The sequence below is a fragment of the Camarhynchus parvulus genome, chromosome 20 (assembly GCF_901933205.1).
Source record: "Camarhynchus parvulus chromosome 20, STF_HiC, whole genome shotgun sequence".
NCBI lineage: Eukaryota > Metazoa > Chordata > Aves > Passeriformes > Thraupidae > Camarhynchus > Camarhynchus parvulus.
The window spans coordinates 12,428,274-12,442,154 of NC_044590.1; the positions used below are offsets into that span (position 1 = coordinate 12,428,274).

Here is a 13,881-nt window from a genome sequence, read left to right on the forward strand (position 1 = left end):
ACTTTCAGAAAGACATGGAGGTGCTGGAGCCTGCCAGAAAAGAGCAGCAGAGCTGGGGAAGGGTTCTAGAGAGTAAGGCAGAGGAGAGGGGCTGAGGGAGCTGGGGAGGCTCAGCCTGAAGAAAAGGAGGCTCAGAGGGAACCTCCTCATTCTCCACAACTCCTGACAGGAGGGTGCAACCAGAGGGGAGTCAGGCTCTGTTCCCACAAGGGACAGGACTAGAGGAAACAGCCTCAAGCTGTGCCAGGGGAAGTTCAGGTTGGACATCAGAAGGAATTGCTTTACTGAGAGGATTTTCAGGCATTGCACTAGGCTGTCCAGGAAACTGGTGCAGTCATCCTCCCTGGAAGTGTTCAGTAACTGACTGCACTTGGTGCTGTGGTTTAGTTAACGAGGTGGTGTTCTCTCAAAGATTGGACTCACTGACCTTGGAAGTCTTTTCCAACCTTTATGATTCTGTGAAGTCCAAAATTTTCAGTGTAAGTGGCAGCTCTTAGGTCCTGGGACAATCACTTCGGGGTATTGTGGTCCCACCCACTCAAGTGGTTTCAGGCCCTCACATCAACACCCCTTTGTCCCACCTTGCTTTCTCAGGGGTGTGCCCTGACAGTCTGTGCTTCTTTCCAGAAAGGAAGGCACTTCTGCCTGTTGGCAGAGGGCTTTCCCTGCCTGTTTCCATGGTGAGCCTCTCCAGTTGCTCTCCCTTCCCCCAGGTATACAAATGTGTGGTGAAGACCTGTGCCCAGACCTTCCAGAAGCTGGAGTCCTTCCTTGAGCACATCAAGAGCCACCAGGAGGAGCTGAGTTACCGCTGCCACCTCTGCAGCAAGGACTTCCCCTCGCTGTACGAGCTGGGCGTGCACCAGTACTCACACAGCCTGCTGCCCCAGCACAGCCCCAAGAAGGACATGGCCGTGTACAAGTACAGTACAATCGCTGCTCACAAGGCTTGTAGGAGTGAGTGGGTGCAGAGCATGCTTGGTGGGACCTTAGAGGGGACAGGGGGCCCTGTGGCTGTGGTGCTTTTGGACACCCAGGTGACACAGGGGGTGGGTTCCCTCCACCAGACTGCAAAGGCCAAGCACTTTGAATGCAGGGAGTCATTTGGAATGCCGGGAGTTGTGGTGATGTTCACAGGGGTCCCAGGACCAGGGAAGAGATGAGAATCCTGACTCCATGTTTCAGAAGGCTGATTTATTATTTTATGATATATATTATATTAAAACTATACTAAAAGAATAGAAGAAAGGATTTCATCAGAAGGCTAGCAAGGAGAGAAGTGGAATGGAATGATAATAAAATCTTGTGACTGATCAGAGAGTCCCAGACAGCTGGACTGTGATTGGCCATTAATTAGAAACAACCACATAAGACCAATCAAAGATGCGCCTGTTGCATTCTACAGCAGCAGATAATCATTGTTTTTCTTTTCCTCTGAGGCTTCTCAGCTTCTCAGGAGAAAATCCTGGCAAAGGGATTTTTCAGAAAATATCATGGCTTCAGGGAGTCTCTTTGAATGACAGTGAAAAGCTGGGATTGCTTATGTGGGAAGATCCCATCACTGCAATTCTTCTTATCACCAGTCAAGAGTGAGATGGTGTCCTGGGGTGACTTTATGATGCTGAATTGTATCTCCATTCATCTGTTTAGCCCAGAAATAAGTTTTGCACCTTTAAGACTGATTCTGACAGTGAAGGCAGGCAGTGAAGTTCCTAGGGAACCAGGACCCTAAACCAGGACAAATACACATGGCTGAACCTGCCCTAGGCTGGGTCAGAGACCCAGGGAAGCCCTTCCCAGCCTGTTTTCTATGATTCTTTGCCTGCAGCAAAGGGATTGTGGGTTGTTGTCTTGGTTTGGAAAGCTACGTTTCTGCTAAGGAAAGCAGGAGCCTCCCCTGAAATGGAGAATGTAAACCCTCCTCACCCCTCTGAATTGCTATAAATTTTAAATTAAGGGGCTTTCAGGCAAAAATATGGGAGCAGGAAATAACAGTTCTTTAATAGGGAAGAAAACAAAAAGATAAACAATGCAGTAAACTAAAACAACACTGCCAGAGTCAGAACCCAACCTGACACCCTGTGGGTCAGGGTGCTGGCAGCAGTCCCATTGGAATTGTGGCTCAGCCCTCCTGCAGTGTCAGGGGTGGTTCTGCTGGAGCAGGGATCCTGGAGAAAGGTGCAGTCTCTTCCTCTGAAGATCCAGTGGCAGAGGCAGCTGCTGTTCCTCTGGGAAATCCAGTGCAGAAGCTGTGCTGGTGTTCCAGAATCTCCAGATTATATCCAGGTAGGAATGCTTGGCTCCTCCCTCTGGGCTCACATCTCCCAGTGGGATGCTGTAGTTCTTATCAGTCATGCAGGGACATTCAATAGCTGTTATCAGCAGGTGCCTCCCCTGAGGGAGGATTGGATGTGGCAGAGATAAGGAAAACTGCCCACTGAACAGAAGATAACTGCCATGCAGATGGTAATAGAATGCATCTTGCCTTGCAGTCTGGAACAGTTGTAGAAGCCGTGCCCAGAAAAAAGTTTCCTATCCATTTGCTGCAAAAGGGTCTGTTCCTTGGAAAGGTTTTCTACACCTGTGGAGGGAAGGTGTGAGGAGTTCCACAAAGAGCTCTACATAGCTTTTGGAAAGCCCATGGATATGTTCAGGGGAAGTAGGAAGCCCAGGAGATACTGGAGTCACTTAGGAACTTCATGGAATAAATATCTGCTAATTCTTGCCTAGACCATGGTTTCTAGTTATCCTTGCACTACTGAGCTTTGTTCTACAGCTTGGTAGTGGGGATCCCTGAGATCAGAACCTTGCTTGAGCTTGAGGAGGTTTTAGTCTGACCTAGGGAGAAGGGGTTTCACAGCAGGAGCAGGGCGTGAGTGCCTCTGACCTCACTGCTGATGGTGCCTATCCCCAGTACCTGCTATCAGTCAGCTTTGGCAGAGCCCTCTGGCAGAAGCACTGGCAGGATGTGTGACCCCTGCCATGCTGTGTTCCCACTCTCAGCTCCTTCTCTGGGGGCTGTCGTCTTCAAGCAGTGAAGATGGGAGGAGGTGTTTGAAGGAAAGTGAAGTCCTTACCTAAGGCTTGTCTCCATAAGGAAGCAGTGTGGAATATGTGCTCAAGTCTGGCTGCTCCCATGGCAGCCTGTGGCAAGTGCACTGGTATTTAAAGGCTTCTCCACCCAGTTTTCCAGCATCTCCCTCTCTGAAGGATGCTAAGTGTGAGTGTGAACTGGCACGTGGGTTGCTGAGGTTTTAGAGCACCTGAGTGGTTATTTTGTGTATCAGTCCTGTCAAAGATCACCCTGGAAGGTGGCTGGGCTGGGCAGGTGTGCCTGTGGTGTGGGGTGTGCTGCAGTAGCCTTGCTCACAGGCTCTGTCCTTTCCACATGCAGGTGTGTGAAGTGTGTCAATAAATACTCCACCCCAGAAGCCCTGGAGCACCATCTGCAGACAGCAACGCACAACTTCCCCTGCCCTCACTGCCAGAAGGTGAGTGCTGACCATGGATGGTCAGCATGGCCTGCTGAGCCAGGCCTGGACACCAAGGGCTCTGAGGGGGACAGGAACCCTCAGCTCCATAAGTAGGAGCCTTGGATAGATTATGATGAAGCTTCACTTCAGAAAGTGAAGTTAACTCTGTGGGGAAGGTAGGAATTGCTGGGGATCCTCGCCCAGCCCATCCTACTGCTGGGTTTGGTGGGAGGCTGGGCATCCTTCTGGGATGCTGCTGCTCAGCACAGTGTTACATAATTGACAGCAAGGTTTCAGCTTGTGTGCTTCTTAAGAAAGTTCTGACACTTTTTCTGTTTCAAATTTTTGTTGGCTTGTTTTTAAAGCCCTATCTATACTTTCATTATACAATCCTGAAGGTTTTCACAGTGCATCCTTCCTGGGAAAGCAGTGACTGAGCTTCTTGCTCAGGTTGCCCAGAGCAGCTGTGGCTGCCCCGTCCCTGGCAGTGTCCCAGGCCAGGTTGGCCAGGGCTTGGAGCAGCCTGGGATAGTGGAAGGTGCCCCTGCTTACAGCAGCAGGACTGGTTGATCTTTAAGGTCCCTTCCAACCCAAACCATTCCATGATTCTTATGTGTTTTATCCTGGCTACACACTCTGTGCTAGCTCTGTGATGTCCTGTGTGTGGTGCCAGCTCTGAGCTGTGTGTTTGGGTGTTGCTGGTGTGTGTGTGTTGCAGGTGTTCCCCCTGAGCCCTGTGTTTGTGTGCTGCAGGTGTGTGTTTGTGTGCTGCAGATGTTTCCTCTGACCTCTGTGTTTGTATGTTGCAGGTGTCCCCCTGAGTTCTGTGTGTGTATGTTGCAGATGTTCCCTCTGAGCTGTGTGTTTGTGGTATAGGTGTTCCCCTCTGAGCCATGTGTTTGTGTTGCAAATGTGTGTTTGTGTGCTGCAGGTGTCCCCCTGAGCTCTGTGTTTGTGTGCTGCAGGGGTGTGTGTGTGTGTGTTGCAGGTATGTGTGTTTGTGTTTGCAGGTGTGTGTTTATGTGTTGCAGGTGTCCCCCTGATCTCTGTGTTTGTGTGTTGCAGGTGTTCCCCCTGATCTCTGTGTTTGTGTGTTCCAGGTGTTCCCCTGATCTCTGTGTTTGTGTGTTGCTGTGTTGCAGTGTCCCCTGATGTCTGTGTTTGTGTGTTCCAGGTGTTCCCCTGATCTCTGTGTTTGTGTGTTGCAGTGTGTTGCAGGTGTCCCCCTGATCTGTGTTTGTTCCAGGTGTCCCCTGAGCTGTGTTTGTGTGTTCCAGGTGTTCCCCTGATGTCTGTGTTTTTTTGTGTGTGTTGCAGGTGTGGGCGGTGTCCCTTCTGATTTCGGGGTTTGTGTTCCAGGTGTTCCCCTGTGAGCGGTACCTGCGCCGCCACATCCCCACACACGGCGGGGGCAGCAAGTTCAAGTGCCAGATCTGTAAGAAGTTCTTCCGGCGGGAGCACTACCTCAAGCTGCACGCCCACATCCACTCGGGTACGGCTCCCCTGCTGCCAGTGCTCCCCACCTCTGTGCCACAGCCCCGACTGCTCTGTGCCCTGGCAGCAGGAGTGACAGAGTTATTTGTAGTAACGTGGTTTCAGATCAGTGGGTTTGGTTTAGCACTGCACTCGTTAGAAATGGGGGACACAGGGCTCCCCCACTTGCTGTGCTGGCAGAGCTAAGGAGTCTGGCCCTGGAGAGCAGGAGCAGTGTGCAGCACAGGTTGTGCCCATCCATTTATTATTTTATTGAGAAGTGGCTGAGGGATTTAGGGTTGTTTGGCCTGGAGAAAAGGAGGCTCAGGGGAGACCTTATCACTGTCTACACCTCCCTGACAAGAGGCTGTAGTCAGGTAGGGGTCGGTCTCTTCTCCCAGGCAACCAGCAACAGGACAGGAGGACACAGCATAAAGCTGTGCCAATTTGACCAGGGGAAGTTTAGGCTGGAAGTTTAGGCTGGACATCAGGAAGAATTTCACAGAAAGGGTGATTGGGCACTGGAATGGACTGCTCAGGGAAGTGGTGGAGTCACCATCCCTGGAGGTGTTTGAGAAAAGCTGGATGTGGGACTCAGTGCCATGGTGTAGTTGACAAGGTGGTGTTAGATTATAGGTTGGATTTGATGATTTCAAATGTCTTTTCCAACCAAATTCTGTGTGATTTATCCATAAGGCAGGGCAGTTTATAGTGTGGCACAGCTGGCCTGTCCATGGCCAGAGCAGCCTGTGTGGCTGCAGTGTCCCTGAGGCCTGCTCTGTTCCTCCCCAGGTGAGAAGCCCTTCAAGTGCTCGGTGTGTGACGCAGCGTTCAATCGCAAGGACAAGCTCAAGCGCCACATGCTCATCCACGAGCCCTTCAAGAAATACAAATGTCCCTTCTCGTATGTAGTGTGTCTGCACATGGCAGCATATCTGAATGGGGTTGGGAGGGGGGAAATGTGTCCTGCAGGTGTCCGAGGGGACACTGTGGCACCTCCCAGGCTGCCTGGGGAGGTTGGAATGCTGTGTGCTGTTGAACTGGGAACCCAAGAGTCTCGATTCTTTGTCACTGACTTCCTGTAGGGCCACATTTCATTGCTTCATCAGCCCTGTAAATAATTCTGCCTTCATGGCAGGCTTGGGGGAACACTAGAAAGAGAAGGAGCATTATTTGACCACAGAGGTTCCCTGGATGATGAGCTCTCACTCACTGTCACAAAATCATGTGGCATGATTTTGTCACATCCAAAAGCATGTGACAACATAGGACCTAACGTACAAACCAGAGGAATCGAGTTTTGGAAGGTGCAGTCCCAAATCCATGGCACAGCCATGGACTTTCTGAGATAGCTAAGGCTGACTAGCTTCTCCCTGCTCCAACCAACCTCCTTCCAAAATGCTTCTGTCTCCAGCTGGGATCTTGAACCTGCTGCATTTTAGAGCATTCATAGTGAGACACAGACCATGTGTAGTTTAGGAAAAGCCACATGTCTCTGTGGCAGCCTCTTTAGTCCTTGCCCCTCCCCAGAAAGGCTGAAATGGTGGAACTCCTGCTGAGGCTGCACCAAGAGAAACATCCAGCTGCTGCTAAGGAGAAGGGTCATGGATATCCTTATGATCTGGGATCTGTCTGTGCATTGCTCCTCAGCTCGTTCCCACATCTCACCAGCATTTGTTGTTGTTGCAGAAGCCACACAGGCTGCAATAAAGAATTCAACAGGCCTGACAAGCTGAAGGCTCACATTCTGTCCCATTCAGGTGAGTGGTTGGGAATGCAGTCACTGGGATTCCCTGTGGTGCTGTAGGAGCATGTGACAGAAGGATTAAGCCTGGGAAATAAGAATAATTTACTAGCTTTAGATTTATTTCTCTCTGTTTTGCTGCAGGCCTGTTTAAGTGAGTGTCTGTTCAGGGTTATGTTTAAACTTTGGGCTGGTTTCTAAGACAATATAATTTGTAGGCAAGACCTGCTGATGAGACTAAGGAGCTGAGCTGCATTATTTGGTCTGTTTGCTATCAAGTGAATATTCAGAGTGCTCTGTCCACTCCTCCCCAGTCCCATCTCACATGCAAAAGAAAATTTCATGGGATTTGATTCCCTTCTTGTGTTCTAGAAATGATGCTCCCAGTTACAATAAATACAAATAATTTATTCCCATTGCCCCAGGGCAACAATCAGACTTTTATCTCTTGGGGTAAAACTGGACATCTTTCCTTGTGCCCAAAGCCCTACAGAGTGGGAGCAGATGGGATGGGCTGATAGTGCAGTCATGGGTTCTTTCTGACTGTACATTGCCATATTTTGGAGAGGAAAAAAAGTGAAAATTTATTTACTAAATATACTTGGTAAAAACAGTACTTCAAGATTGTTTTGCATTTTCATCACAATTAACTTGACATGTTTTTCTGGCACTATTTTAATGCTCTTACTTGAGGCAAGAATATTTATTTGCAATCTGCATCTTCCTCCTGAGGGACAGCGAAGGGACAGGCACTGATCTCTGCTCTCTGTGACAGTGACAGGACCCAGGGAATGGCTGGAGCTATGTCAGAAGGGTTTTAGGCTGAAGATCAGGGAAAGGTTCTTCCCCAGAGGGTGCTGGCACTGCCCAGGCTCCCCAGGGAATGGGCACGGCCCCGAGGCTGCCAGAGCTCCAGGAGCTGCCAGGGATGCCCAGGGTGGGGTTGTTGGGGGGGTCTGGGCAGGGCCAGGGGTTAGACTGGATGATCCTGTGGGTCCATTCCACCTCAGGACATTTTATGACTTTACAAAGTCACAAGTGGGTATGGTTAAACACAGACATTGAGGCTGTAGCCACCCACCCTTTACTGTGTGTGGCACAATATCTCCTCCCTTTGATCAGGGAGCACCTCCTTGGAGGAGGCAAAGCTGTCCCCCTGGGGGGATGGCTGGGTGTAACTTGGCTCCCTCTGTGTGCAGGGATGAAGATCCATAAGTGCCAGTACTGTAACAAGTCCTTCAGCCGCCGCGCCCACATGGTGGAGCACCAGCGCTCGCACACCGGCAACTACAAATACCGCTGTCCCACGTGCAGCAAGGGCTTCACCCGCCACAAGTACATGAGGGAGCACAAGTGCCGCCTGGGCTCGCCCAAGGACAAGGAGCTGCAGCTCAGGAAGGCCCAGAAGAAGCGGGCGGCGCGGGGCCGCAAGGCGGGGCTGCCGCTGGGGCTGCCCGAGCTCAAGGACGGCGCTGCCGGGGACAGCTCCCCCGAGGGGGGCCCCAACAAGGAGCCCTTCCAGGAGTCGGACGCTGTCCTGTCCATCGTGGTTGGTGGGTCAGGAACTGCAGACCCTGAGCTGGTTCCTGGGCAGCCCAACAGCATGGGCTCCAACCTGGCCCTGACAGAGCTGCAGACGGCCTCAGATGGGCCCTGCACCATGCTGGCTGTGCCTGTGTACATCCAGACCTCCGAGTGACAATGCCCAGAGCCACTGTGTGGCTGGGGGCTGCTGCTGGCACTGTCCCACTTGGTGCTCAAGTTTATCCCTGTGGAAAAGACCAAAGCTCTTCTGGGGAGGTAGATGGATATGGGAGGGAATGGCTTCCATCTCCAGTGGTTCTTCCCATCCTTGGGCAGAGGACTGCTTGGTGGCCACCGATGCCTACAAGGCACTGAAGAGGGTGGCTCCATTATTTCTTGTCCCTCTGTACCACGGGTCAGCTTAGGGCAAGAAAGACAAAGATCCCTGAATCAGGGAAGAAGAAGGACCATACAAACTTGCAACAAACACAGCTGCTGAAATCAGGTGGCTTTGCAAATCACAGCCTGTCCCATCTGTGGTTTTTCTGGCCTAAAAACTGTATTGCCCAGTATTTGGGTGGCCCTTCTGAGAGCAAACATCCTTCCTAGTGGAAGCAAGTTCATCCTGAGATCCTTTGGGAACACTGTTCAGAAATACCCTGATAGACTTTTGTCTGGTATCTTCTCTCTGTCTGTCTCAGTAGAAAGATCACCGTGTCTGTACTACAAGTTATAAACACGCTGGACCTCACCTGTGGAGTCAGTGTGTGAGATCCTGTGTATGTGGGGGGGGCTCTTCTGTCTCGGTGCTGGTCTCTCCACAGTGTTTGCTCATGGCTTTTCCCCAGATCCAGGGATTTCTGTGTGCCTTAGACATCAATGAGTCAATCCCTGGGAGCAGATCAATGTGACCCCTTTGTTCCCTAAGGGTGAACAGGGTAAGGTGACCTGGCCAGGTCACACAGGAAACCTGTGATGCCTCCAGGAGCCAATGTCCCAGTGTGAGCTCTGGGCCAGGTGCTGCAGGGAAGCTCTGCCTGCTGCTTCCCAGCCTCTACATTCCCTCAGCTCAGTGCTTGTCAGCAGTTTCTGTGGGGAGTTGGTGTGGTTCAGCAGCAAGGAAGTCTGGTGTCACTGGGACATTTGTTGTCCTCTTGGCTTCTCTGATTTTTTAAGCAGGAGTCCCAAAGCCAGAAACTGAAAATTCCCATTGTGCAGGGGTGGGTCTGGAGCCAGGCAGGGCTGGGAGCAGGCAGGGGTGCTGCTGCCTGCTCCAGTGCCCTGCCAGGCTCCTTCTCCCTGCACTGCCCTCAGCCTCTGCTTTTCCACTGCCACAGGATGCACTGGCTTTAGGGGAAGGATCTGCACCCAGACCTGCTCATCCCTGCTGCCTGCTGGGATTTGTGTCCCCATGCTCTGCTCTCCCACAGCTTCTCCCTGCTCCAAGGTAGGGCAAGCCAAGCTGAGCTTTCCCAGGTGAGTTTGTGTGATGAGCTGCTGAGGTGTCTGTGGCTGCAAACTGCTGCATTCCCATCCTGTTTATCCAGAGTTCAGTCAGTCCTGGCTATGGAAATCCTGGCAGGGTTCAGTCAGTCCTGGCTATGGAAATCCTGGCAGGGTTCAGTCAGTCCTGAGTATGGAAATCCTGGCTGTGTCAGGGACTCTGTGCCTGTTCTGGCCACTGCAGCAGTCAGCCCAGCATTACTGGTCTGACTGGTCTGATCCAGCCCATTGTCTGACCTCAAGGTGTTCTTGTCTCCTTCCTTGATTCTTAAAATCTTAAAACCAGCAGCTTGCAGAGAGCTGTGCACTGTGCTCCCTGAGTGCTCTGTGTAATGATGTTTTACACTGTCACTCCTGGGACACTGTCACACAGTGACAGTCTGCACTGGTCTGCCACCAGTTCACTTTGCTCACTCACTTCCTGACTTACTTTCTGCTCATTTCATTTTTTGATGATGTTTGTGCACCTCCAGCTGTTGGAGGCAGGAGGAAATGGAGCTCAGGGCTTCCAGGGGAGGCTGGGAGAAGGGCTTGTTGAGGATTTAGTGAGGCTAAGGAAAAGTCTTGCCCCTGCCTCATAGAAGGGGGTGGAGAAGGTGCCAGGCTCCAGGGGTGCACAGGCATGGGAAGAGAGGTAACAGGGATGTGTTGAAATGTGGCAACTGCCAGTACTTAAAGGGGATTATGAGAAGGCTGGAGAGGGACTTTTCACAAGGGCCTGGAGTGACAGGACAAGGGGGAATGGCCTCAAACTGATGGAAGATTTAAATGTGATATTAGGAAGAAATTGTTCCCTGTGAGGCCCTGGCACAGGGTGCCCAGAGCAGCTGTGGCTGCCCCTGGATCCCTGGCAGTGCCCAAGGCCAGGCTGGACGTGGCTTAGAGCACCCTGGGATAGTGGAAGGTGTCCCTGCCATGGCAGGGGGTGGGATAAGATGATTTTTGAGGTCCCTTACAACCCAAACCACTCCTTGATTCCATCATCTGACTCAGTATAAGGAAGGAGGCTGCAGAGAGGTCCTGAGACCTCATCACCAATTTGCACAGATTGTCCTGCCCTGGGTGGATGTGCTTGGCATGAGCTAACTGGGCTGGGGACATCCAGGTGGTCCTTCCTCCTTAGGTGTGCCCATGCTTCTATGAAAGCTCCTGTCTGCTTTGAAGGGCAGTTTATTTACCCACAGTGTTTATTTTATCCTGCTCTCCCAGGAGGGGAACAGGATCAGGAAATAGTTGGCTAAATATACTTTTCCTATTTCCCTCTCCTCTGTCCCACTGTGTCATTATGTGTCCTATGCACTCAGGTCTATTTTGGGGTGCTGCTGTGTGGTGCAGCTCCTCCAGCTCACAAGCCCTGTCTGGGCTGGTGTCAGTGGGACATTTGTTGTCCTCTTGGCTTTTCTGATTTCCTAAGCAGGAGTCCCAAAGCCAGCATGGGAGCACCAAACCCAGAAACTGAAAATTCCCATTGGCAGGGCATTCCAGTGCCCTGCCAGGCTTCTTGCCCCTGTACTGCCCTCAGCCTCTGCTTTTGCACTGCCAGAGGATGCACTGGCTTTAGGGCAGGGATCTGTCTGGAGACCTGGCCTGCCCTTCCCAAATGCTGCTTTCCCCCAGCTCAGTGGGATGCTGGCACCCAGCTGGCTACGCTGGCAATGGGAGCAGAGCCACCCAGCTCAGTGTGACTGCTGAGGGATACAAGGCTGGGGACTTCCCCTGACACGACTGTGGGACACCTGTGGGACACCAGGGCTCAGAGATGCCACCCTGGGTGTTTGATAGGTGTTTGCATATGGGGTGGTGTTGAACCAGAACAAGTTTTATCCTGAGCAAAATGGTTGTCCTCTTGGAGTAAACCTCAGAGTGACTGTCCTCCCTGCCCTGCTCTTGCCCAGCTGCCTCAGCTCCTGCAAACTCAGATGTCTACAAGCTCTTCATTTACTGCAGGGAAGATTTCTGCCCAAATTCCCTCTGTTTCTGTTTCCCTGGCACAGCCCTGCCCATGGGCTGGGGTGGATCAGAGGTGCTCAGGGCACTGGTTTTCTCCCTGTGTCTTGGGTGTGGGGGTCCCAGTTGTGGGTTTCTCTGGGTCTGGATTGAAGGCACTTCAGGCAGTAATTCATGTTTGGACTCAGGTGTTTGTTATTCCTTATCAGTAAAACAGTCTCACCACGGTGAGTTCTGCAGCTTTTCATTAGAAGGCACAAAATGGCCAACAATCTCTTGTTCCAAGGTCTTTCAAGACTAAACTATCCAATTAAGAACTGACACCTGGATTGTTTCCCCTTTTAACCCAATAACTGATCCCAAACAGCCCCCAATGCAGACTTTTCTGTCCCATTACAAAGTGCCCCCCAAACCCGTGAAGGAGGAGGAAGAAGAAGCATGAAGAAGAAACCCAGGATGACACCCTGTGCCCTCCATCTTGCTTCCATCCACAACACACTAAAAATCCCAAAACCTCAATGTCTCACCAAGTGATACACCTGCACTACTCTCTACAATCTGTTTCACACTTTTGTGGATTCCAGTCTGTCTTGAAGTCTGGGAAACTTTCTCCATGAATGAGGGTCAGAGTCAGTGCTGCCCTGGGGGTCAGGGCACCCCAGAGCAGAGAGAGAAATATTCCCTGTGCCCTGGGTTTGCACACCTGGGCACTGCTGTTTTCTTTACAAACCCAGCTCTGGAAGCATCTTTTGGAAGCATTTTCTGGAAGTTCCCAGGAGAACCCCAGCACCAGAGCCATGCCCAGGGAGAAGTGGATCAGAGCAAAGGTCTGTGGTGCTCAGTGACAGCAGACACTTGTGTGGGAGGAAGCAAAGGGCACATAACAGCTATCCCCTCCCCTGTTCTCAGCCTCCAGTGCTGTCAGCTGGAGCTTTCCTGCCCTGGCAGTGTTTCCATCAGCCTCTGATTTTTTTCTGTGTATTTTCCTTTCCCACCCACCTGCAGTGTCAGGGAGGTGGAACAGGGCAGGAGCCATTACAGGACTCTTGCTCAACTCCCACCTGCCACGTAGGACATTCTTTGTGTTTCCCAGAGCAGTGCTTTTCCCTCTTGTTCAGGGCACAGAAAAGCTCTCTAACCCAACCAGCATTTGTTTGGGTCATTTTTCCTCTTTTCCATGTGATGTGTGATATCCCAGCCCTGCTCCAAAGCAGTGATCAATTTTCTTGGGTGATTTCCACTGACAAACAATATTATTGTCTAAAGTCTGTTATTAATTATCTGTTCTCACAACCCTGCTGTGACTGGAGATGGAGAGGGGGTTATCACTTTTACAGGTTGTTGAGGCCAAACACAAAGAAAGACAAGTCAAAAGTGTCCAGTTATCAGCAGGCTGAGGTACTCAAGACTCAATTTCCTTATAGGATTTTGTCTGTAGGTACTGTGAAATTATGGAATACATCATGCTGCCCTCACAGCTCAGAGCATGTGCCTCAAGTGTCCAGGAAATGAGCTCATAGTGAGTCACCACCCATGAAACATCCCTGCTGGTAATTGTGGAGTTAAACACTCGCCTCTGTACAGTCGGCACGTCAGAAAAGGAAGTTTGAAAGAGTAAATATCTCAGCACTGGAGCAGGCTTGAGGGGTACATAGAGGGGAGTCACCCCGGCCGTGGGGATGGGTGCTGGAGGAAGGGGTTGGCACTGACACGGGGCTCTGCTCCTGGGCAGGCTCCCCTGAGCACTTGGGCACCTCAGGTGTCTCCAGGGAGGGGAATGGAGCACCGGGAACAGCTGGAAAGGGGCTGGGGAAAGAGAGGCTCAGGGGGGACCCTGTGGCTCTGCACAGCTCCTGCCGGGAGGGGACAGCCGGGGGGACTCCAGGGCCAGGAGGGAGGGAACAGCCTCAGGCTGGGCCAGGATGGTTATTACAAAGAATTTATTGATGGAAAAAGTTGTCAGGCGTTAAAAGTATGTTAGAAACTGTTGATAGCCCGTTTTTAACATCAGGCATTGGCAGGGTCTGCCCAGGGAGGTTCGGAGTCCCCGTGCCTGGAAGTGTCCAAGGAAGGCCTGGACGCGCCGCTCGGTGTGGCTCGGGCCCAGGTTAACCCCTCAGTGACCTTGCCGGGCTTTTCCAACTCCAGTGACTCTGTGACGCTTCACCCGCGGCTCCCTGGGCCGTGCCCTCGTGTGTCCCCTGCCCGGTCGCTGCC

At 51.7% G+C, this 13,881-nt stretch overlaps 1 protein-coding gene across 1 annotated transcript in view; it reads left to right on the plus strand.

Annotated features, from left to right (window-relative positions):
• The window catches only part of ZNF341 (zinc finger protein 341), a 21,826-nt gene extending 12,861 nt beyond the window's left edge, over positions 1 to 8,965 (plus strand). The window contains exons 10-15 of the mRNA XM_030963364.1: positions 714 to 922; positions 3,395 to 3,491; positions 4,833 to 4,965; positions 5,739 to 5,850; positions 6,636 to 6,706; positions 7,890 to 8,965. Coding sequence (XP_030819224.1) covers positions 714 to 922; positions 3,395 to 3,491; positions 4,833 to 4,965; positions 5,739 to 5,850; positions 6,636 to 6,706; positions 7,890 to 8,389 — 1,122 coding nt within the window. The 3' untranslated portion in view covers positions 8,390 to 8,965. The remainder of the gene's footprint in view (positions 1 to 713; positions 923 to 3,394; positions 3,492 to 4,832; positions 4,966 to 5,738; positions 5,851 to 6,635; positions 6,707 to 7,889) is intronic.
• The last annotated feature ends 4,916 nt before the right edge of the window (positions 8,966 to 13,881 follow it).